A 25,011-nucleotide genomic window follows, 5' to 3' on the forward strand; every position below is an offset into this window, starting at 1 on the left:
CCTCTGCAGCCGAAATGCCGCCGGAGTGGACCGCCACTGGGTGAACCTAAGGCGTGGGGCCCTCTTACCTGTAGGGCCCGATTCTGGGAAATCAGGGGAATCATCCTAAAGCCAGTCCTGCCCGTCTAGTCTGAACCATTTGCTGTGTCCAACACCGCATTTGAGCTTAAGCAGTACAAGAGAGCAGAAGAGGGAATGAAAGGGACAAAATATATTGCATGGTAGCTAACTGGGCACAATTGTAGTGTGGCGGGGTCCTGTTGTGCACCGCTCCATGCTGCTCTTCCCTGGGCTGCAAGCAGGCGCTGTAGCGTTATGTGCATACTAAGGGCTCCGTGCATCGTGCTCCCATAACCCGCCTGCTCCACCTGGGACAGGCGCTTCTAGCGCTGGCTGTGGTGGCAACTGGCTGGCTGGCTCGCGTCAATTATGTGCTTCGCACATGCGCAATAAGAAAACGTCGGCCGACTGCTATCTTCTGCGCATGCGTACACGCACCTATATAGCGGAGAGCACACGCATGGGGGGGAGCGTGGACGCATGCGCGTTGACGTGCTACGCGGACTGATGGGAGGGGTGGAGGTTGTTATCGCGAGTTTTGTGGGGTAAGCCTAGAAGTGGAGCGGAATTTGAACTCGGCGAGCGGAGCCGGAGCCCCGTTGCGGGCCGGGCCAGGTAAGCGGGAGAGTCCGGGGGAGGGAGCGCGCGCGCGCTGGCAGGTGGAGGCGTTCCCCGCCCCGGGCCTGGTGGCGGGAAGGGGCTGTTCGGGGCCGTCACTGTCGCCTCCGCGCTGCTGCTCTTCCCTGAGGGCTGGTGTCGGCAACCGCCGTTAGCTTCCCCGGACTGGGGGCGGGTTTGGGTTGTCCCCTTCCCCAGGCAGGCCGGAGCTGGGCACACGGAGCCCCCCTTTCCCCGGGTGGGGGTTGGAGCTGACTGTCCTTTCTTTCGTTCTCCACTCTTCCCTCCGCGGAGGCTGCTGGGTGGCAGCGGTTGAACCTGAGCGACTCTGCAGTAGACTGAGTTGTGTGTGTAGAATCATAGAATACCAGGGTTGGAAGCGACCTCAGGAGGTCATCTAGTCCCCTAACCCCCCTGACCAATTCCCAACTAAATCATCCCAGCCAGGGCTTTGTCAAGTCCAGCCTTAAAAACCTCTAAGGATGGAGATTCCACCACCGTGGGCGGCAGTTTTGTATAATTTTTGGTGGTGCCCAAGTGGATCTGTCCCATCCATAGGACAGACTGGGGCAACTGCCCTGGGCCCCGTGCTTTGGGGGGCCCTGTTCTTCAGGGGGACACAGGGTCCAGGGTGGGGGCCTGGGGGATTAGCAGGGTGCCTGGTGCCGACAGCAGGGAGCAACCCTGCTCTACTCCATCTCTTCCCACCCTGTCCCCACTCCACCTCTTCCCTGAAGTCCCCTGCCCCTGAGCAATGCCGGGAGCCAGCGAGGTGGAGCGGAGTGGGCTGGGGCCAGGTCACTCGCTGCTGCCAGCGCCAGCCCCCCGCTAACTCCCCAGGCTGCCCTGGACTCCGTGACCCTCTGAAGTACAAGGCGGGGTAGGCACCACCATGTTGTGCGATGAACACTTGACAAAATTACTGGACTTAGTGACGAACATTGGGGCCGGGGGCGGTATTATGTCATTCAATCATTCAACTGATAAAATAGCACATATTTTGCCACACTGGAAAAAAAACACCAGTAACCTCGCTAATAATAATAATAAATTCTATTCATGTAATTAATGAAGTGTGTATACTGTATATACGATTAATGAGAAATGGAAATAAGCTTGCTTTGGGATTTTACAAGGCACTTATATCATTTAAACACATTTGGTACCTTGAGTAATGATAACATTTCTTGCAAATCACATAAATAGGGAACCCATGGTCCCCTTCCCTCACCCCATTGCAAAGGCACAGAGGTTATTGCTGGCTGCCCTAGGGCTGCAGAAAACCCTATGGGCAAAACATATGGAAAGAATAGGATCAATTTATACAGAGGGTTGAAGGGGACTATCATAGTGCATTAAGTAGCACTTAATAAATACATCAAAATTATATACATGACAGACTTTACTTCATGAGAAGCTCCAGAGAAAGAAGACCCAGAGGGAGTAATGGTAGGGGCAATCCCAGGGAGACCAAAGTCTTTCCCCCTCTGCCCTGTGGGTGGAAACACTGATAACTATCACTATAGGAGGGAACAATAGAATGGAATGCCCAGAAGAATGAATGACATGGGGACAATTTCCTGAAGGGACCCTTGCCCTTACAGAAACAACAAAGAGTCTGGTGGCACCTTAAAGACTAACAGATTTATTTGGGCATAAGCTTTCGTGAGTAAAAACCTCACTTCTTCGGATGCATAGAGTGAAAGCTACAGATGCAGGCATTATATATTGACACATGGAGAGCAGGGAGTTACTTCACAAGTGGAGAACCAGTGTTGACAAGGCCAATTCAATCAGGGTGGATGTAGTCCACTCCCAATAATAGATGAGGAGGTGTCAATTCCAGGAGAGGAAAAGCTGCTTCTGTAGTGAGCCAGCCACTCCCAATCCCTATTCAAGCCCAGATTAATGGTGTTGAATTTGCAAATGAATTTTAGTTCTGCTGTTTCTCTTTGAAGTCTGTTTCTGAAGTTTTTTTGTTCAATGACAGTGACTTTTAAATCTGTGATAGAATGACCAGGGAGATTGAAGTGTTCACTTACTGGCTTGTGTATGTTACCATTCCTGATGTCCGATTTGTGTCCATTTATTCTTTTGCGGAGGGACTGTCCAGTTTGGCCAATGTACATGGCAGAGGGGCATTGCTGGCACATGATGGCATATATCACATTAGTGGATGTGCAGGTGAATGAGCCCCTGATGGTGTGGCTGATGTGGTTGGGTCCTCTGATGCTGTTGCCAGAGTAGATATGGGGACAGAGTAGGCAACGAGGTTTGCTACAGGGATAGGTTCCTGGGTTGGTGTTTCTGTGGTGTGGTGTGTAGTTGCTGGTGAGTATTTGCTTCAGGTTGGGGGGTTGTCTGTAAGCGAGGACTGGTCTGCCTCCCAAGGTCTGTGAGAGTGAGGGATCATTTTCCAGGATAGGTTGTAGATCGTGGATAATGCGCTGGAGAGGTTTTAGCTGGGGGCTGTATGTGATGGCCAGTGGTGTTCTGTTATTGTCCTTGTTGGGCCTGTCCTGTAGTAGGTGATTTCTGGGTACCCGTCTTGCTCTGTCAATCTGTTTCCTCACTTCCCCAGGTGGGTATTGTAGTTTTACGAATGCTTGATAAAGATCTTGTAGGTGTTTGTCTCTGTCTGAGGGGTTGGAGCAAATTCGGTTGTATCTTAGGGCTTGGCTGTAGACAATGGATCGTATGATGTGTCTTGGATGGAAGCTGGAGGCATGTAGGTACGTATAGCGGTCAGTAGGTTTCCGGTATAGGGTGGTGTTTATGTGACCATCACTTATTTGTACTGTAGTGTCCAGGAAGTGGATCTCTTGTGTGGACTGGTCCAGGCTGAGGTTGATGGTGGGGTGGAAATTGTTGAAGTCCAGGTGGAATTCTTCAAGGGCCTCCTTTCCGTGGGTCCATATGATGAAGATGTCATCAATGTAGCGCAAGTAGAGGAGGGGCACTAGGGGACGAGAGCTGAGGAAGCGTTGTTCTAAGTCAGCCATAAAAATGTTGGCATACTGTGGGGCCATGCGGGTACCCATAGCAGTGCCACTGACTTGAAGGTATAAGTTGTCCCCAAATCTGAAGTGGTTGTGGGTGAGGACAAAGTCACAAAGCTCAGCCACCAGGCTTGCTGTGGCCTCATCAGGGATACTGTTCCTGACAGCTTGTAGTCCATCCTCATGTGGAATATTGGTATAAAGTGCTTCTACATCCATGGTGGCCAGGATGGTGTTTTCAGGAAGAACGTCAATGCACTGTAGTTTCCTCAGGAAGTCGGTGGTGTCTCGAAGATAGCTGGGAGTGCTGGTAGCATAGGGTCTGAGGAGAGTGTCCAAATAGCCAGATAATCCTGCTGTCAGAGTACCAATGCCTGAGATGATGGGGCGTCCAGGGTTTCCGGGTTTATGGATCTTGGGTAGCAGATAGAATACCCCTGGTCGGGGTTCTGGGGGTGTGTCCATGTAGATTTGTTCCCGTACTGTAGCTGGGAGTTTCTTGAGCAGATGGTGTAGTTTCTTTTGGTATTCCTCAGTAGGATCAGAGGATAGTGGCCTGAAGAATGTGGTCTTGGAGAGTTGCCTGGCAGCCTCCTGTTCATAATCTGACCTGTTCATTATGACTACAGCACCTCCTTTGTCAGCCCCTTTGATGATGATGTCAGAGTTGTTTCTGAGGCTGTGGATGGCATTGCGTTCTGTACGGCTGAGGTTATGGGACAAGTGATGTTGTTTGTCCACAATTTCAGCCTGTGCACGTCTGTAACTCCCTGCTCTCCATGTGTCAATATATAATGCCTGCATCTGTAGCTTTCACTCTATGCATCCGAAGAAGTGAGGTTTTTACTCACGAAAGCTTATGCCCAAATAAATCTGTTAGTCTTTAAGGTGCCACCAGACTCTTTGTTGTTTTTGTAGATACAGACTAACACGGCTACCCCCAATACTTGCCCTTACAGAGCTTTTCTAGCTCCGACATTTACATTTCTACACAGTGTGGTTTGGCCCACAGAAATAAAAATCTGCATATCTTCCATGTGTTTTTGGACCAATAGCAAAAACCAGGTACAATTCAAGTGACTTTTAAAATTGCTGATTTATAAAACTGAGTTAACAAAATAAATGAGCTTCTGAACAATCAGAAAATATACTTCTCAAGTGAAAAAACTATAAATGGACTTCTTTGCAAAAAAATTGTAAGTTTTCTTACAGGAAAAGCCACCAACTGTCTGGAAAGGAAGAGATTAATTTCATTGAGGCAAGTAATTCAAATATCCAGAGAATTGCTGTGGCTGTGGCTTCCCCTCCCTGTACTGTGGAGGCACAGCCAGGCAGGTCTGCAGCTACAAGCAGGTGCCCTGCCTCAGGTGCAGCTCCCATTGGCCTCGCTGGCCAATAGAGTGGGAGCCTCCTGGCCAATGGGCTGGGGAGGGGGGGGAGGCAAAGGGGGAGATTGTAGGGAGCTCTGGAGCAGGGGAGGCAGTGTGTGTGGGGGGGGAGTTGTCTGGTACAAAGGGGGGGCCCTCTGGGGAAGGGTGACCGTGGCACAGGGACTGTTGGAGGTCTCTCGGGGGGGCAGAGGGTTGTGTGGGTCTCTGGGGTTGGGGGGAGTGATGGATGGAGCCAGCTGCAGCCCAGGTCTGCTCTGCGGGGGGTGGTGGTGTTGCTATAGCCCTCTCAGGAAGCCCCCTCTGTACTGTGTATTTTATGCCAGCCCCGGGGTGCCTATCGCTGCTCCTTTCCCCCGCCCCCGGCTCCATTTTTCTGTCCTCACAACCCCCCCGACTGTGTCTGTGTGTGCCTCTGAGAGTGACAGACTTCTGGGGGTCTCTCTGCCTGCAGCTCTCTCCCCCTCCCTGCTGTGGAGGCGTGGCCAGGCAGTTCTGCCACTGCCCCCTGCAGCTCCCATTGGCTGGGGTTCCCGTCCAATTGGCTGGCAGCCGGGTCCGCGCTGGGGCCTCTCTGCAGCACGCAGGGACTCCGGGGCTGAGGGGAGCTGCTTATGGGGAGGCAGGGGAGCTGCCCCCGAGGTGAGAACACCCCACGTTGCCGACCCATGGTGCAGAGCCCCCCAAAGCCTGGGGTTTGGGACCCGGGGCCCAAACATTGGTGGAGCTGGGCCCACCTTCATGAATGTTGGTGGAGCATGGGCACCACGGGCCCATATAACTCGCCGCCTATGTCCACCACCTCCCTAGGTGACCCATTCCAGTTCATCACACCTTCCTAGTGAAATAGTGTTTCCTACTATCCAGCCTAGACCTCCCCCACTGCAACTTGAGATCATCCTTCTTGTTCTGTCATCTCCACCACTGAGAGCAGCCAGTGTAACCAGTGACTATCTTAGAAGAACATTCAGGTTGCAAAGTCGAGCCCTCAGAAGGGAATGACAGGATTCACGTGCCAATTGCAACTGTAATTCAACCCTCTTGTGCATATTTATTATTACACAGTTTTAGGTGCCCACATAAATTTTATAAGAGACACCCTTGTCTTATTCAGTGCATGGGATGGGAGGTGTTCCCTGAATGAATTATCTTGTTTGTTCGATGTGTGACCTTATTTACTGCATATTTGCAATTGTTACTATGGCTGCTCAGTGCTACTGGAAGTCAGACCTTAGGGTCTTAAGTTGGGTACCCAGAAAATGAACACACAATTAGTGACCATCTGAAAAGTTTGGTTTAAGTGATTGCCTAGCAAGCAACATGGAGGAACTTAGTGGCAAAAGGCAGGGATAGAATCTAATTTTGTGGACAGCATTCAACTACTTTAACCCTGTGATTATCCTTTCTCTTCCAGTAGTCCCATGCTTCATTCACTATGTCTTCTAGCTGTTGCAACAAACGAAACAGACAACAGCCTTCTGTTAATAATGTTCCTTTAATGTATTTTTTGTGTACTTTCCTAAGATGTTAAAAAAGCAAATGGGGGTGGGGGGGATAACAGATTCCTTCTTGTGGTATCATACTGATATCCACATGGTTAATTAGCCTCTTTGTGGACCTGCACTAGAGAGGAATGGGGCACCTTGACTGTAGTTTTTACAGATGTTTGCTGACAGCAGAGGTGTGGTAAAGACTTGGGAATCTTGAGTTCTATTCCAAACTCTGGAAGGGAGCATGCACTAGTGGACACATTTTTCTGTCCACTTCCCCAAGCTTGACCACCTCTGCCCCATCCCAGTCCTATCTCTATCCCACTACTGGCTCCTTGTACTAGTCTCTGTTTTTTAGCCTTCTGTTCCCAGTTCCAGTCTCCTTGCTTAGTAAGCCCTAGGTTCACTTCTCCATATTCCCTGTCTTCTTATTCTTGTCCAGCCATTCCCAGTTCACTCCCCTGCTTCCTGATGTTTCTTGTGTGCTGCATTCCTTGTCCCCACTAGCTTCCAATCTCCCTTTCCAGACTTCTCATCTTATCTGTGTTCTTGCATGCCCCAGCTCCTTGTCCCAGTCTCTTTACCCAGCCATAGTTAACTCCCTGCACCCTGGCTCATTGTCAGATTTGTCTCCCCTTTCCTCTCCCTCTGGCTCTGCATCTATTCTCAGTTCTCTCCACCCACCAGCTCCCTGTGTTGCATCAATTTCCTTCCCTGGCTCCCAGACCTAGTTTACTGTCAGCTCCTTGTCCCAATCTACTCCTGCCCTGCAACCCCATACACTTGAATCTAATGGCTTTCTCCTCCACACTGCCTGGGTGGGAGTGGTCATAGAAAGCACAGGAGAAACAGACTCTCTGCTGTCAGCTCTAGTGCCCAGCCAAGAGAAGCTATTGAGTGCTTGTAGTGCTAGGCTAGAGGGAGCATAATCAGTCACTCTGTGGGCATAGCATCTGTGCAGTTTTGTCATTTGCTGGAGCTATGAGGAAATGGAGTATGCTCTGTGGTGTTAGGGGGCTTATTCCTTCACCCTCTCACTTTTCTGGTCCTCACATGAACAGAGAGCAACAATACCCGAAGTCCGATGGTGCAAACAATTCAATGTTTTTATTGGGGTGAACTTCCAGCAAGCATGATTCCAATTTCCTTCCTCAGTGTCCCCCTTCCCAGCTCTGACACCACAGAGCCTTGCCTGTGTCCCTGTTCCCGTTCCCATTCCCACTCCCTTAGCGAAACATGATTCCAATTCCCCCACCCACCCCCTGTTCCCATTCTGCCCCCCTTACTTCCTGTTTGACCGCAGACTATATAGTAAAACTTGAGTTCTGCTTAGCTATACCTTAACCAATCAATCCTAACATATTATAACATGATTATTAACCAATTATATCCCACCACCTTAATTGGTTTACACCCAACAAAATTAATTATACAGCAGACAGAAACAATCACAGAACCAGACAGAGATTATACAGACAAACAATAGGGAAGTGGAGACTACAGTGATAGAACAATACAAAAATTAGGATTTCACATCCCAGCTATTGATAAGTGAGTTCTTGCCAGACAGGATGCTATCAAACTAAGTTTCCTTTTACATCTTCTAGGCTGTAGTGTGCTGTGACACCCTTGTGTTTTGTCTAAGTTTGTAAGCAAGTAGTTTTTAAGGGAGGTGAAACTTGGGGTACACAAGACAAATCCTACTCCTGAAAGGGGTACAGTAGTTTTGAAAGGTTGAGAGCCATTGTTCTAAAGCAGCAATGTCCAATGACTTCCTCTAGGTTTTTGGCTTCCAAGTCAACAAGGCATTTTTGAAAATTTTACTTGCCTTGAGAGGCTGGTAAATATAATTGACAACAGCAGATTTTGTGGGAGGTAAAGCCATCCTATGTTGACTCTTCTGAAGAGAGTTTTGCCTCTTGTCAAATTGAAAGAACTGGTTGGAATATCTGGAGAGCATTGCTTATATTGTGAGTAGAGGTGATATGCAAAAATTAGAAGGAAGTTTGGCTTTGCACTCTGTCCTGTTTTTGCTGTTACCAAGAATGAAATAAATGAGTATGTGGATCCTATCAGTCTTGCACTAACGTTGTAAGGTTCAGGTGTAAGAATCTTTCATTATGTTTTCAAAGAAGCATTACTTCAGGTAAGTAAGTTTACCAAACTTTGTGTAGCTCAGGGGTAGCAAACCTATGGCACACGTGCCGAAGGCGGCATGCGAGCTGATTTTCAGTGGCACTCACTCTGCCTGGGTCCTGGCCACTGGTCCGGAGGGCTTTGCATTTTAATTTAATTTTAAATGAAGCTTCTTAAACATTGTAAAAACCTTATTTACTTTTCATACAACAATAGTTTAGTTATATATTATAGACTTATAGAAAGAGATCTTCTAAAACATTAAAATGTATTACTGGCACGCGAAACCTTAAATTAGAGTGAATAAATGAAGACTTGGCACACCACTTCTGAAAGGTTGCCGACCCCTGGTGTAGCTTCTAAGAGCCTGTGAATGGGCTTGGGCTGCAGATTTCTTTCCACAGAGCTTGAAAAAACCAGTGAATCGTGGGGAGGTGAAGGGGTGGTGGGAGAGAGCACAACGTGATGTCATACAGAGTCAGTTTTTTGTTTAAAAATGAGTTCAGCCCTTGTAGCTGTGAAAAGAGATGCACTGCTCTCTTCCAGAAACTGCAGATAGAACTCCTGCAACTCAGCTCTGCCAAGTAGCTGCTAAATGAAATTAATAAGAACCTGGTCGCTTTTGTTACTCTGAACCTTGGGCTTGTATCTAATAGCTAACTATAAAAGTATATTAACATGACCTTGAGTAGTTGAGTTAACCTGATGGGTTAGATATGACTTAGTTTAGACAGCGACCTTAATGTGTAACATTTTGTCAGCAGATCATGGGTAAAAGCTCCTAGAACCATCGATGCCAGCTTAAATGATAAACATGCAGGTCACTGCCTATGCTGTTGTAACCCCCCAAGTAGCAGCAAAATGTCACAATTCTCCCTCTTCCCAGCAGTGAATGTTATGGCAACTGAGCCTTTCATGAAGATGTTGGCCTGAAATATTTTAGAATCTTCTCTTCCCTCCCTCTTAATTTTCTTTGGGGTCTACTAGGTTTTGTTTGCTGGTTATCCTTTGAGATCCTCAGAGGGAGGGAATTAAGGAAGGGGAAGTGTATCAGAGTCAGGTTGAAATTTGCAGATTGTTTGTGTTAGGAGTAGAGCAGAGCCAGGGATGTAGCTTCCTGTTTTTTTACTGACTGGTGCTGGTTACAGAGAATCTCTGTCCCTTGGCAGCCTTGTGTGGTTTTGCTGTCCCTGTACTAGCTGACAGCTGCCTCAAATGGGATTTGAATGGGATTTGCATTTCCATGGGGTCTTAATCTGATTTGCATTTTCAAAAGGCAGCAACAGACCTGAAAGGAGTGTGGAGAATAGTCTGGTATGATCAGCTTCAGCTATGGGCAGAAACTTTGTTCATATATATTTAAATAAAAGATGTACATTGATGATAAAATCTGAATAGTTTAATGGACTCGTAAAGGTGAGTTAGAAATGTTTTTCTCAACGATTTCTAAAAAACAAACTTTTTGATTAAAGTAGGATAAGAATGTATTTCTGGGGTAATTTCAAATTGACTTTGTATTGTCTTTTTTCCTTTATAAATCCACACTACAAGCTGTTAGTCATAGTTCATTTACTAACATTGAACAAGGCAGAGGGAAAAATGATCCTGTGCATGAGTATAAAATCTGGTCTGATATTACTGACACAATATCAATGCTTCTTAATATCACTAGTATCACTATTCCTAGTTAGTCCTAGTAGCCTTCTTTTATGAGCCGTGAAGAATCTAGAGTTTTAACTACCAAGGTAACAAGATATAAAAATCTTATGTTTTAGAGTCCTTCTTGTCTGGCCAGATGTAGAGGTTATAAATGCCAAATTTGGTGACAAAACACATGTTAAGATGATATGCTGATCATAAAGGAAAAGATAAGGAGTCCTGGATTCTGTTTCCAGTTCTGCCCACACTCACTGTGGTAATCTAATTTCTCTACCTCAATTTTTGTGCTGTAAAATGGTATTTATTTCAGAGGAGGATCTGTGGCTTAAGTAGGTACTTGTATGGGGGGAAAAATGCAAGAAGAAGGGGATGTAGTAAAATGGAAAGGCAGCTAATTTTAACCTAATACAAGGAAACCTTTTTTAATACAAAACTTGTAGAACTTGCTGCCACCAGATTGAGACCAGCATCTTGGTAGAATGCAAAAGAAGAATGACATGTTTATCAACAGCAATGCCATCAGTTAAATTAGGTGTTTAAAAATAATTGTTTAGAGCAGTGGTTCTCAACCAGGGGTACGTGTACCCGTGGAGTATGCAGTGGTCTTCTAGGGCAGAGGTGGGCAAACTATGGCCCGCGGGCCACACCCGGCCCACGGGACTGTCCTGCCTGGCCCTTGAGCTCCTGGCTGGGGAGGCTAGCCCCTGGCCCCTCCCCTGCTGTCCCTCCTGCCCTGCAGCCATGGAAAGGGAGCTGGGGGATTGGATAAGGGGTGGGAGGTTTTGGGGGGGCAGTCAGGGGACAGGGAGCAGGGGGCAATTGGATGGGCCGGAGGTTCTGGGGGGCGGTCACGGATTGGGGGACTGGGAGAGGGTTGGATAAGCATGGGAGTCCTGGGGGGGGGCTGTCAGGGGGCGGGGTGTGGATAGGGGATGGGGAGGTGGGGGTGTTTGGATAGGGGTGGGGTCCCGGGGGACCTGTCAAGGGGCGGGGGTGTGGATAGGGGTCAGAACAGTCAGAGGACTGGGAGCAGGGGATTGGATAGGGGATGGGATCCCGGGGGCGGTTAGGGGCAGTGGTCCAGGGAGGGGGTGGTTAGGGGACAAGGAGCAGGGGGGTTGGGTGGGGGATTTTGAGGGGTGCGAGAAGTGGGAGAGGTTGGATGGGGGCAGGTGCTGGGCTGTTTGAGTCTTTCCTACCCGGCTCTCCATACAATTTTGCAACTCCAGTGTGGCCCTTGGGCCAGAAAGTTTGCCCACCCCTATTCTAGGGGTACATTGATTTATTTTATAATTATATGGTACAAATGAGGAAGTAAGCAATTTTTCAGTAATGGTGTGCTGTGAAACTTGTGTTTTTATGTCTGATTTTTTGTAAGCAAGTAGTTTTTAAGCAAGTTGATGGTACGCAAGACAAATCAGACTCCTGAAAGGGATACAGTAGTCTAGAAAGGTTGAGAACCACTAGTTTAGAGGGACAAAAACCTCAGCAGAGACTGGCTTATGATCTGAGGACACTGATATAGGGGTTAGGAAGAAACTGTGTACGGATAGGTTATTCCATAACAGACAACTGAAATTTTTCACAATGCCTATACCAGGGGTAGGCAACCTATGGCACATGTGCCGAAGGTGACACACGAACTGATTTTCAGTGGCACTCACACTGCCCGGGTCCTGGCTAGCGGTCCGGGGTGCTCTGCATTTTAATTTAATTTAATTTTAAATGAAGCTTCTTAAACATTTTTAAAACCTTATTTACTTTACATACAACAATAGTTTAGTTATATATTCTAGACTTATTGAAAGAGACCTTCTAAAAACGTTAAACTGTATTACTGGCACGTGAAACCTTAAATTAGAGTGAATAAATGAAGACTCAGCACACTACTTCTGAAAGGTTGCCGATCCCTTTCCTATATAAAGCTTTGGTACTGACCACTCTAAAGAACAGGATACTGGACTAGATGAACCCAGTGATCTGAGCTTGCAATTGCTATATTTCCAGGTGCTTAACAGTGGCTGGTATGTAGTTCAGGAAAGTGGTGAGGGTTTGCTTGTGAGCTAGATTTTGATATGGCTGGTGGGTTTTTTTGTGCGTGTGTGTAGTGGTGAGGAGCAGCTGTAAGCCTCAATTAGGGTTTTAATGTCTTATTACAAAATGGACTGAAGGCCAGAATACTTGTTATTTATGGTACAAGATGTATAAAAACAAATGGCGTTTCATTTGTAAACTTGAGTCAACTGTTAGTAGTTAATTCTTGGTATGTCAACTTGGGATGCTCTTCCAAATGATTATGCTGTACTTAACCTGTTAACCATATGTTTCTCTTATCAGGTTAGCCTATGTTTTCAAAAGCAATTAAGAATAAGCCTCAGACTCAGTAGATAAGTAGACTAAATACATGAACCCTTTTAGAAATAATTCAATTTGTTCTCATTCACTCTACTCCAACTATTCATACCATAAATGTTTATACAGTATTTAGCAGCATCGAGTAGAGTAAAATACACCCAGTACCTGATACCACATATGGACGTAATTAACTTCAATAGAAACACTGGAACTACTTGCATGCATAAGTGTTGGTAGAATTAGGGTCTAGGATTAAGCCTTTGTCTCAAATTGTTAGTTTAATCTTCAAGACTGACAGGTCTGTAGTTTTAAGTGGCATCATGCAACAGTATAAAGAATTGAAAGTCTTGAATAACCTGGCTGAAACATTTAATTACAAAATGAACTATGCCCAAAAGGCATCAATTTGGACAGTTTCTTCAAGAATGAACTGTTGGTGGTGATCTCTCTATTTTAAACATATTGGGCTAGATCCAGTGGAGCTGAAGTGTGTGTATATAGTCTGAACTATTTTATATTGCATCTTCTGTATGTTGAACTTAAGTTTTAACCATCCAATGATGTACTGTAATTAGTAATCGGGTCTCAGTTCAGAATTTCCCAAGCTTTTCTGGTTTTCTACCTGGAGAACACAATCTTTTATTTTTGGTAGTAGAGAGATATGACTAAGAACCTCCATAGGGTATTTAAATACCCTATGGTTTGAATAAATCTGAATTGAATGCCAACATAGTAAAGAAGCAAAAAATTAGTGTGTGGAATAGCAAAGGCATACTGAAATATCTGTGACAGATGTCTTCATATGTAGTTGAACTCTGTCTCTTGGGGACTCTCCAGATTGCTGTGAGGGAACCAACCACTAGATACCCTGTGCTTTAAGCAGAGTCTGAACAGAGTCCACGCATAGATCTTATCTTGGGGTCCCTGGCCATACTTTCAGGATGCAGGTCTTCTGTCTAGCACCCATTCTTGACAGTTAAGACCCCAAGTTATAACTGCCTAGCCCCTGGTAGTGCTTACTCTCCCCTCCCCAATAGCTTAAACACACACTCTTTCACAACTCTAGTCATGTGGGCATTCTGAATCCACAAATAAACTCTTTGAGGACAAGTGATAGGTCTAACACAACTTATACACAGACTTTGCACAGGATTCCTAGCCATTGTTGGTCTTTATTTAACTGCACGAGAACTATGGCGGTCTATACAAAATGAAATTCTACACACATTCCTGCCTCAGTTTCCTCATCACTCCTGAGCTTTCTTTGGGCTAGGGTCAGTTTTCTAACGTTGTCCAGTGTCCTCCTGCAGTACATTACTTGTCGTCCTAACCATGGAGCCTCTCTCATCTGCTTCCTCCTCAGTCAGCTTGCTTTGACCTTGATTGTTCCTGAAGCTAAACTGGATCCGCTGTGTGTTTTGGCTTTTTTAAAAAAAACAAAAAAAACCCTCTTCTATTCCTCTCCTTCCCAGAACTCCCTATGGTTCTGAGTCTTCTCCAGCTGTTTCTAGCAGGGATGGGTTCCTGGCCCTATGCTATTGAACATTTGTATCAATAACCCGAAGAAAAAAATAATCAGATAGTTTACAGGTGACACAGAAATTAGGGGTGTGGTAAATTGTGCTGTATCAGTGACCTTTGCTGTTAGGATCTCTTGGTAAGCTTGGTGCAAGCCAACAATATGAATTTTAATATGGCTAAATAAAAATGTTCACATCCAAGAACAAAGATATTCTATAATCACAGAAAGGGGAATTATCCTGGGAAGCTGTGACTGAAAAAGATTTGCAGTTTATGATCAGCTGAACATGAGCTCCCAGTACAATGCAGTGGCAAAAAGGCCTAATGTGATCCTTGAAGGTATAAAGAGGGGCATCTCAAATTAGGAGTGGGGAGATGATTTTACCTTTGTATTTGGCACTGGTGAGACCACTGCTGGAATAAAGTACCCAGTTCTGGGATCCACAGTTCAAGGAGGATGTTGATAAATTGGACAGGGAGAAGAGCCATGCAAATACTGAAATAATTAGAAAACATGACTTTAAATATAGTGACACTCAAGGAGCTCAGTCGTTAAGTTTTGCTTAACAAAGAGAAGGTTAAAGGGGTGACCTGTTCAATCTGTAAATACATAGGTGGGGGACATATATTTAATAATGAGCTCTCCAGTCCAGCAGACAAAGGTATAGAAATAGAAGCTTGAGAAATTCAAACTGGAAATATGCATAACATTTTAAAAAGCAACAGAGGGTCCTGTGGCACCTTTAAGACTAACAGAAGTATTGGGAGCATAAGCTTTCGTGGGTAAGAACCTCACTTCTTCAGATGCAAGTCAGAAGTGAGGTTCTTACCCACGAAAGCTTATGCTCCCAATACTTCTGTTAGTCTTAAAGGTGCCACAGGACCCTCTGTTGCTTTTTAAAATGTTATGCATATTTCCAGTTTGAATTTCTCAAGCTTCTATTTCTATACCTTTGTCTGCTGGACTGGAGAGCTCATTATTAAATATATGTCCCCCACCTATGTATTTACAGATTGAACAGGTCACCCCTTTAACCTTCTCTTTGTTAAGCAAAACTTAACGACTGAGCTCCTTGAGTGTCACTATATTTAAAGTCATGTTTTCTAATTATTTCAGTATTTGCATGGCTCTTCTCCCTGTCCAATTTATCAACATCCTCCTTGAACTGTGGATCCCAGAACTGGGTACTTTATTCCAGCAGTGGTCTCACCAGTGCCAAATACAAAGGTAAAATCATCTCCCCACTCCTAATNTGGGAGCATAAGCTTTCGTGGGTAAGAACCTCACTTCTGACTTGCATCTGAAGAAGTGAGGTTCTTACCCACGAAAGCTTATGCTCCCAATACTTCTGTTAGTCTTAAAGGTGCCACAGGACCCTCTGTTGCTTTTTACAGATTCAGACTAACACGGCTACCCCTCTGATACATAAAATTTTAAGTAATCAACAGTAGGAGCAACTTACCCAAGGTTGTGGTGTTTTCTCTATCTCTGGCAATTTTTTTTTTTTTAAATCAAGATTGAACCTTTTTCTAAAAGATTCTCTAGTATAAACAGGAATTATTACAGGGAAGTTCTAGGGCCTGTGTTATAACAGAGACTAGGTGGTCGCAGTGGTTGGGCCCTTCTGATCTTGAATCTATGAAAACCCATCTAGTGGTTTTATTTATTTATATATTCTTCCTCCCCTTTCCCCCAAAAGGCTAGCATCAGCACCTTGGGGTCTTTGTTCTGTATTTGAATATTATCTCAACTCCAGACACGAGCACCATATTGAGGGGTTGGGGAAAACTTGTTCTCCCAATTTTTCTAGTAATATCTTCAATCCCTGTGTGTCTCTAATTCAGAAGTTGCTTGATGCTTTCTGGTGTGTGGGAAGAGGGCCAAGACTATAACAAAAGAACTAATTAATTCATGGAGGATAGAGCCATCAATGGCTATTAGATACGATGGGCAGGGATGGTGTCCCTAGCCTCTGTTTGCCAGAAGCTGGGAATGGGTGACTGGATGGATCACTTGATGATTACCTGTTCTGCTTATTCCCTTTGGGGACTAGGCATTGGCCACTGTCAGAAGACAGGATACTGGACTTTTGGTCTGCCTCTTTCTAGAAAACTTCTGCCTATAGCATCTAATCTGCTAAATGCAGAAATTTTTGGTTGATGTTCTATGGCCTGTATTAGGCAGGCCAGGTAAGGTTATCATAATGGTCCCTTCTGGCCTTAAAATATGATTGTGGGATTTAATATTCCAGTATCATCTAAAATTAGAACAGTTTGATCCCAGGCTGAGTTTGTGACTAAGTTAACATTAATTTATAGATATCATAATTGGGCGATTATGCAACCTTATTGTGCCATTTTAGTAAGCTTTCAGAGGACAAACACATCTAACATAAAATGCCCTGAAACTAGCAGTTAATCTGGCAGCAGTGCCGTTCTTAATATTATTTCTTGCCCTGTCTGTTATGACTTTGGTCTCTACACTAACTGGATGGTATGCACAGTAGGAAACACTGTAGATAGACTAAATGTGAAGTTTGGCATGATTTACAGTATCTCATTAACAGCATTACTTGGCTCTTAATTTGTATGCCTTTCTCTTCTATTTTACAAAACAAAGCCACTGAATAATAGACATAAGTATTAACCCAGATACTCTTCTCTGGCCTTCACAGACAGTATTTGCTCTGAGTTATGAAGTGTTCACTCAAACGAATCTACTTGTGGGAAAAAAACGAAATAAACTCGAAGATTAAGTTTCTTTAGTTGGACTTAAATTGCAGTATGAATGTCAAACAGAATATTAGAAAAGGTTTGCACTTCAATGCTTAACTAATAACTATAATATTCAAAATGTAAACTTGCCACTAAGCACAAGTTTGTCATTAACATGTCAGAAAAATTAAATGTAATAAAAGCATGGCAAAAGTTGGTGCTAGAAAACTGATTTAAGGTAATGGACTCATGGAATGGAAACTGAATATGTACAGAGTAATTTTTTTAGTTTGACTTAACTATAGCAAAAGCTTTCTATCTAAATTTATTATGTAGATGAAAGTTCAACATCTCCAAAGGTTAGAGGGGTTGGGTTTCTACCATGCCTGTACAAGATGAAACATGGTTAGAACTAGGGCTGTCGAACAATTAATTTGGATTAATTGTGAGATTAAAATAATCGCAAGATTAAAAATAGAACATCATTTATTTAAATATTTTTGATTGTTTTCAAATATATTGATTTCAGTTAAACACGGAGTACAAAGTGTACAGTGCCTGCTTTATATTAAATATTTGCACTGTAAAAAGAAAAATAGTATTTTTCAGTTCACCTCATACAAGTACTGTAATGCAATCTCTTTATTGGGAAAGTGCAATTTACAAATATAGAAATTTTTTTTTTACATAACTGCACTCAAACACAAAACAATGGAAAACTTTAGAGCCTACAGGTCCATTCAGTCCTAATTCTCTAAGATTGTTTACATTTACGGGAGATGATACCTGCTGCTTATTTACAACGTCTCCTGAAAATGAGAACAGGCATTCACGTGGCACGGTTGTAGACAGCGATGCAAGGTATTTCCATGCCAGGTATGCTAAATATTTGTATGTCTCTTCATGCTTCAATCACCATTTCAGAGGATGTGCTTCCTTGCTGATGGGATCTGCTTGATAACAATCCAAAGCAGTGCGGCCGGCACATGTTCATTTTCATCATCTGAGTCAGATGCTACAAACATAAAGTTGATTTTTGTTTTTGTTTGTTTTTTGTTTTTTGATGGATTGGATTCTATAGTTTCCAAATCGGACTGTTGATCTTTTAAGACTTCTGACAGCATGTTCCACACCTCATATCTCTCAGATTTTGAAAGGCACTTCAGGTTCTTAAACCTTGGGTCGAGTCCTGTAGTTATCTTTAGAAATCATAGACTTTAAGGTCAGAAGGAACTGTTATGATCATCTAGTCTGACCTCCTGCACAATGCAAGCCACAGAATCTCACCCACCTACTCCTCAAATCATGGTTTAAAGACTTCAAGGTGCAGAGGATCTTCCAGCAAGGGACCCGAGCCCCACGCTGCAGAGGAAGGCGAAAACCCCCCAGGGCTTTTGCCAATCTGTCTTGGAGGAAAATTCCTTCCCGACCCCAAATATGGCCATCAGCTAAACCCTGAGCATGTGGGCAAGACTGACCAGCCAGACACCCAGGAAAGAATTCTCTGTAGTAACTCAGATCCCACCCCATCTAACATCCCATCACAAGCCATTGGGCATATTTACCGCTAGTAGTCAAAGACAAATTAATAGCCAAAATTAGGCTATCCCATTATACCAGCTCCTCCATAAATTTACCAAGCTTAGTCTTGAAGCTAGATATGTCTTTTGCCCCCACTACTCCCCTTGGAAGGCTGTTCCAGAACTTCACTCCTCTGATAGTTAGAAACCTTAGTCTAATTTCAAGTCTAAACTTCCTGATGGCCAGTTTATATCCATTTGTTCTTGTGTCCACTTTGGTACTGAGCTTAAATAATTCCTCTCCCTCCCTGGTATTTATTTCTCTGATATATTTATAGAGAGCAATCATATTTCTCCTCAGCCTTCTTTTGGTTAGGCTAAACAAGCCAAGCTCTTTGAGTCTCCTTTCATAAGACAGGTTTTCCATTCCTCGGATCATCCTACTAGCCCTTCTCTGAACCTGTTCCAGTTTGAATTCATCCTTCTTAAACATGGGAGACCAGAACTGCACACGGTATTCCAGATGAAGTCTCACCAGTGCCTTGTATAACGGTACTAACACCTCCTTGTCTCTACTGGAAATACCTCGCCTGATGGATCCCAAGACCGCATTAGCTTTTTTCACGGCCATATCACATTGGCGGCTCATAGTCATCCTGTGATCAACCAATACTCCGAGGTCCTTCTCCTCCTCTGTTATTGCCAACTGATGCCTCCTCAGCTTATAACAATAGTTCTTGTTGTTAATCTCTAAATGTATGACCTTGCACTTTTCACTATTAAATTTTATCCTGTTACTATTACTCCAGTTTACAAGGTCATCCAGATCTTCCTGTATGATATCCCAGTACTTCTCTGTATTGGCAATACCTCCCAGCTTTGTGCCATCTGCAGACTTTATTGGCACACTCCCACTTTTTGTGCCAAGGTCAGTAATAAAAAGATTAAATAAGATTGGTCCCAAAACTGATCCCTGAGGAACTCCACTAGTAACCTCCCTCCAGCCTGACAATTCACCTTTCAGTGCGACCCGTTGTTGTCTCCCCTTTAACCAGTTCCTTATCCACCTTAGTTTTCATATTGATCCCCATCTTTTCCAATTTAGCTAATAATTCCCCATGTGGAACCGTATCAAATGCCTTACTGAAATCGAGGTAAATTAGATCCACTGCATTTCCTTTGTCTAAAAAAATCTGTTACCTTCTTAAAGAAGATCAGGTTGGTTTGGCACAATCTACCTTTTGTAAAACCATGTTGTATTTTGTCCCAATTACTATTGACCTCAATGTCCTTGACTACTTTTTCCTTCAAATTTTTTTCCAACACCTTGCATGCTACAGATGTCAAATTGACAGGCTTGTAGTTGCCCGGATCACTTTTTTCCCCTTTCTTAAAGATAGGAAATACGTTAGCAATTCTCCAGTCATATGGTACAACCCCCGAGTTTACAGATTCATTAAAAATTCTTGCTAATGGGATTGCAATTTCATGTGCCAGTTCCTTTAATATTCTTGGATGAAGATTATCTTGGCCCCCTGATTTCGTCCCATTAAGCTGTTTGAGTTTGGCTTCTACCTCGGATGTGGTAATATCTATCTCCATATCCTCATTCCTATTTGTCATCCTACTGTTATCCCTAAGCTCCTCATTAAAGACTGAGGCAAAGTATTTGTTTAGATATTGGGCCATGCCTCGATTATCCACTTCTTCTTTCTTAGTTTTCTTCTTATTTATATGGCTATAGAATCTTTTACTATTGTTTTTAATTCCCTTTGCAAAGTCCAACTCTATATGGCTTTTGGCCTTTCTAACTTTATCCCTACATGTTCTGACCTCAATAAGGTAGCTTTCTTTGCTGATCACTCCCATCTTCCATTCCTTGTAGGCTTTCTGCTTTTTCTTAATCACCTCTCTGAGATGCTTGCTCATCCAGTATGGTCTACAACTACTGCCTATGAATTTTTTCCCCTTTCTTGGGATGCAGACTTCTGATAGTTTCTGCAACTTTGACTTGAAGTAATTCCAGGCTTACTCCACCTTTAGATCCCCAAGTTCTTCAGTCCACATCTCACATTGGTACCTTCTTTGTGTTTTGTCAGATCTGCAGAGAAAGTGTTCTTAAATCGAATGTGTGCTGGATTGTCATCCGAGACTACTATAACATGAAATATATCGCGCAATGTGCAGAGCAGAGGCATACAGTTCTCCCCTAAAGAGTTCAGTTACAAATTTAATAAAAACATCATTTTTTAACGAGCGTCATCAGCAATGTAATTTTGTGGAATCTTCATTTGTTAGTGCAAGACTAGAAAATAATTTGTATTCATATCCCAGGTAGAAAAAACAGCATTTGCAGACTTGTCTGCTAAAATATGGTCTGATTTCTTATCAGAATTTTTTAAATAATTGGCTGCTCCAGAAGAGCAATAAGCTTCAAAGCCTGCTTGCTAGTTCCCAGTTCATGTTGGCTACACAACTTCTGAACCTGAGGATTTAGCTATTTTATTTGTTTTATCCCCTTCAACTGATTAGTTTGCCAGCTTTTAAGTAGCACTTGCAGAGTATTGTCACTGCATTTTATTTTACTTGAGGCTGGCTGTCCCAGTGTTACAAAGTGGAAATGTTTATCTTGGTTTTTACTTTCTTAAATGAGCAGTGTCTGTTCTTTAATTTTATTCTTCAAAATCCACTACACAAAGGGTATGTCTACACTATGGGGTTAATCCAAATTTATACAATCTGTTTACAGAATTCGAATTTTGTAAAGTCGAATGTATGTGGCTACACTAAGCACATTAATTCGGTGGTGTGCGTCCATGTACTTGGGCTAGCGTCGATTTCCAGAGTGTTGCATTGTGGGTAGTTATCCCATAGTTCCTGCAGTCTCCCCCGCCCATTGGAATTATGTGTGGAGATCCCAGTGCCTGATGGGGCAAAAAATGTTGTCGCAGCTGGTTCTGGGTACAGCCTCACCCCTCCCTCCATGAAAGCAACGGCAGACAACCATTTCGCGCCTTTTTTCCTGGGTGAACACTGCAGACTCCATACAACGGCAAGCATGGAGCCCGCTCAGCTCAAGACAGCAGTCATGAACATTGTAAACACCTCTCGCGTTCTCGTGCAGTTTATGCTGAACCAGGACCAGAAAAACAAGGAGAGGAGGAGGAGGTGGCGATGGCAGCACAGCGACAAGAATGATGAGGACATGGACATGGACACAGAATTCTCTCAAACCGCGGGCCCCGGTGCTTTGGAGATCATGTTGTTAATGGGGCAGGTTCTAGCCGTGGAACGCTGATTCTGGGCTTGGGAAACAAGCACAGACTGGTGGGACCGCACAGTGTTGCAGGTGTGGGACTATTCCCAGTGGCTGCGAAACTTTTGCATGTGTAAGGGCACTTTCATGGAACTTTCTGACTTTCTTTCTCCTGCCCTGACGCGCTAGAATACCAAGATGAGAGCAGCCCTCACAGTTGAGAAGCGAGTGGCGATAGCCCTGTGGAAGCTTGCAACGCCAGACAGTTACTTGTCAGTCGGGAATCAATTTGGAGTGGGCAAATCTACTGTGGGGGCTACTGTGATGCAAGTAGCCAAAGCAATCACTGAGCTGCTGCTACGAAAGGTAGTGACTCTGGAGAATGTGCAGGTCATAGTGGATGGGTTTGCTGCAATGGGATTCCCTAGCTCTGGTGGGGCGGTAGATGGAACCCATATCCCTATCTTGGCACCGGAGCACCAGGGTACCCAGTACATAAACCGCAAGGGGTACTTTTCAATGGTGCTGCAAGCACTGGTGGATCACAAGGGACGTTTCACCAACATAAACGTGGGCTGGCCGGGAAAGGTTCCTGATGCTCGCGTCTTCAGGAACACTAATCTGTTTAAATGGCTGCAGAAGGGACTTACTTCCGGACCAGAAAATAACCGTTAGGGATGTTGAAATGCCAATAGTTATTCTTGGGGACCCAGCCTACCCCTTAATGCCATGGCTCATGAAGCCATACACAGGCAGCCTGGACAGGAGTCAGGAGCTGTTCAACTACAGGCTGAGCAAGTGCAGAATAGTGGTAGAATGTGCATTTGGCCGTTTAAAAGGTCACTGGTGCACTTTACTGACTCGCTCAGACCTCAGCCAAACCAATATCCCCATTGTTATTGCTGCTTGTTGTGTGCTCCACAATCTCTGTGAAAGTAAGGGGGAGACCTTTATGGCATGGTGGGAGGCTGAGGCAAATTGCCTGGCTGCTGATTACGTGCAGCCAGACGCCAGGGCGATTAGAAGAGCACACCAGGTAGTGCTGCGCATCAGAGAAGCTTTGAAAACAAGTTTCATGACTGGCCAGGCTACAGTGTGAAATTTCTCTTTGTTTCTCCTTCATGAAAACTGGCCCCCTTTATTGACTCATTCTCTGTAAGGAACCCATCCTCCCCCTTCCCCCAGCTTGCTTTCAAAGGAAATAAAGTCACTATCATTTAAAAATCATTTATTCTTTATTAATTGATTATAAAAAGAGGGAGAGAACCCGGGTGGAGTTGGGAGGAGGATCGGCGGGAAGGAAAAGGCCGCTAGAAAAAGGTTTTAAAAAAATGACAGCCTTTTGCTTGGGCTGTCCACTGGGGTGGAATGGGAGGGTGTACAGAGCCTCCCCTCCCCCCCCCCCGTGTTCTTACACGTCTGGGGGAGGAGGGTTACACGGGATCTGTAGCAGCACTCTGTTATCCTGCTGCCGTTCCTGAAGCTCCACCAGATGCCAGAGCATGTCTGTTTGCTCACGCAGCAGCCCCAGTGTTGCATCCTGCCCCCTCTGATCTTCCTGCCGCCACCTCTCATCTCGAGCGTCCCTCCTGTCCTCACCTTCACTGACATCTTTCCTATACTTTGAAACCGTGTCCTTCCACTCATTCAGATGATCTCTTTCACTGCAGGTTGATTCCATGATTTCCGCAAACATCTCGTCTCGCGTCGTCTTTTTCCGACGCCTTATCTGAGATAGCCTTCGGGACGGAGGAGGGAGGCTTGAAAAATTTGCAGCTGCAGGAGGGAGGGGAAAAAAGGAGAGAATTTTTTAAGAAGATACAGTTTACAGAATAATTCTTATACTCTTTCACGGAGACCAACACTATTCACTTTACATAGCACACGTGATTTCTGTGCAAGGTTGCATTTTGCCTCTTAATATTGAGTGCCTGTGGCTTTGCTGCTAGAGATCACAGACGCAGGTCCGGGCAACAGAATTCTGCTTGCATGCGGCCGTGGTAAGCCATTGTCTTTCGGCTTCTGTGCCCTCCTTTCCCACATACCAAGCAAAGCCTGTTGAGTGCTGCGGTTTTCCTGTTAACCTACAGCAGCAGAAAACAAACAGCCCTCCCCCCCAATCCAATTCTCTTGATGATCGCTTTATCCCTCCCCCCCACCACGTGGCTGGTATCAGGGAAGATCCCTGCTAGCCAAACGCGAAAAGCTCAGGGCCAGTTCCCTGTGGGATAGCTCCCAGAGGCCAATACCATCGAATTGCATTCACACTAACCCTAATTCGAAATGACAATATTGATTTTGGCTCTACTCCGCTCGTCGGGGTGGAGTACAGAAATGGATTTTAAGAGCCCTTTATTTCGAAATAAATGGCTTCGTTGTGTGTACTGGTGCAGGGTTAATTTGATTTAACGCTGCTAAATCCGAATTAAAGGTATAATGTAGACCAGGCCCAAGACCATACATCATACTTGAATGTTGAATAGGAATTGTATACTACAAACTATGTTTTTATATTGAGCTTTGTTTTTATGTTGACTCTAAATTTGTTTGCTCATCTTGTATGTGCAGACTTCCAAAAGAAGCTGGAGGGAGAAAATAAAATGGAGACGGAGGCAGTTTCTAATCTTCGTCGCCAACTGAAGGAAGCAGAAGATGAGCGGAGAAAGGCAGCACAATATGGCTTGCATATACTGGAGCAACAAAATGAGATGCAGAATCAGTTAGATGAGCTACGGAGTGAATTGAGCACCAAAACTGAGGTGGACTTTCATGTTGGATTTGGCAGAATATATATATATATTTTGTAACTTCAATATCATTTTTAACACTTCTATGATTTTAAACTACTTTAATTTTTACAGTTGTGGGCAATTTTAAGCAGGGGACGGTTAGTGCAGCTCTGAAAGCGGGATGGGGCTCCCAGTGTGGCAGACAAACCCAAGACACTTGAGCACAAGGTGTCTTGTGGGGGACACTGCGGGCCGCTGGCAGAGCAGAGACCTATAGCCAGGGTTGTGAGGAGGACAAGACCCTGGATGTGTGGGGAGGCCACCTTGCTGCTGAACACTTTGTGCCTGGGGTCAGTCCTGCACTTCTGGCTGGTGAGTGAATGAGCATGGCAGTTACAGCAGGGCTGCAGAGAGCTCCCTCTGTGGCTGCTGAGCTAATGGTACTGGATCCCTGCAGGCACAAGTTGTGTGGAAGGTTGCAGTCGTGGTGGAGAGGAGCAGAGGACCCCGGCTTTTCCACCTGGTGAGAGAGTTGGGCTTCAGAGGGCTCCTTGCACTGCTGCAG

The 25,011-nt window shown here is 44.7% G+C and overlaps 1 protein-coding gene across 6 annotated transcripts in view; it reads left to right on the forward strand.

The window, feature by feature from the left end:
- Positions 1-550: 550 nt before the first annotated feature.
- SPDL1 (spindle apparatus coiled-coil protein 1) overlaps positions 551-25,011 on the forward strand; it is a 62,250-nt gene continuing 37,789 nt past the window's right edge. Inside the window, exons 1-3 of one of the 6 annotated variants that reach the window (XM_034779592.1) lie at positions 551-675; positions 17,667-17,817; positions 24,286-24,476. In XM_034779592.1, the coding sequence (XP_034635483.1) occupies positions 17,796-17,817; positions 24,286-24,476 (213 nt within the window). In that variant the 5' untranslated portion in view covers positions 551-675; positions 17,667-17,795. Of the gene's footprint in view, positions 676-9,892; positions 10,108-17,666; positions 17,818-24,285; positions 24,477-25,011 lie in introns of those variants that run through there. The other 5 variants (XM_034779594.1, XM_034779597.1, XM_034779593.1 and 2 more) reach the window with 5 other exon arrangements.

This window comes from Trachemys scripta, chromosome 8 (genome assembly GCF_013100865.1).
Source record: "Trachemys scripta elegans isolate TJP31775 chromosome 8, CAS_Tse_1.0, whole genome shotgun sequence".
In the NCBI taxonomy this organism is placed as follows: Eukaryota; Metazoa; Chordata; order Testudines; family Emydidae; genus Trachemys; species Trachemys scripta.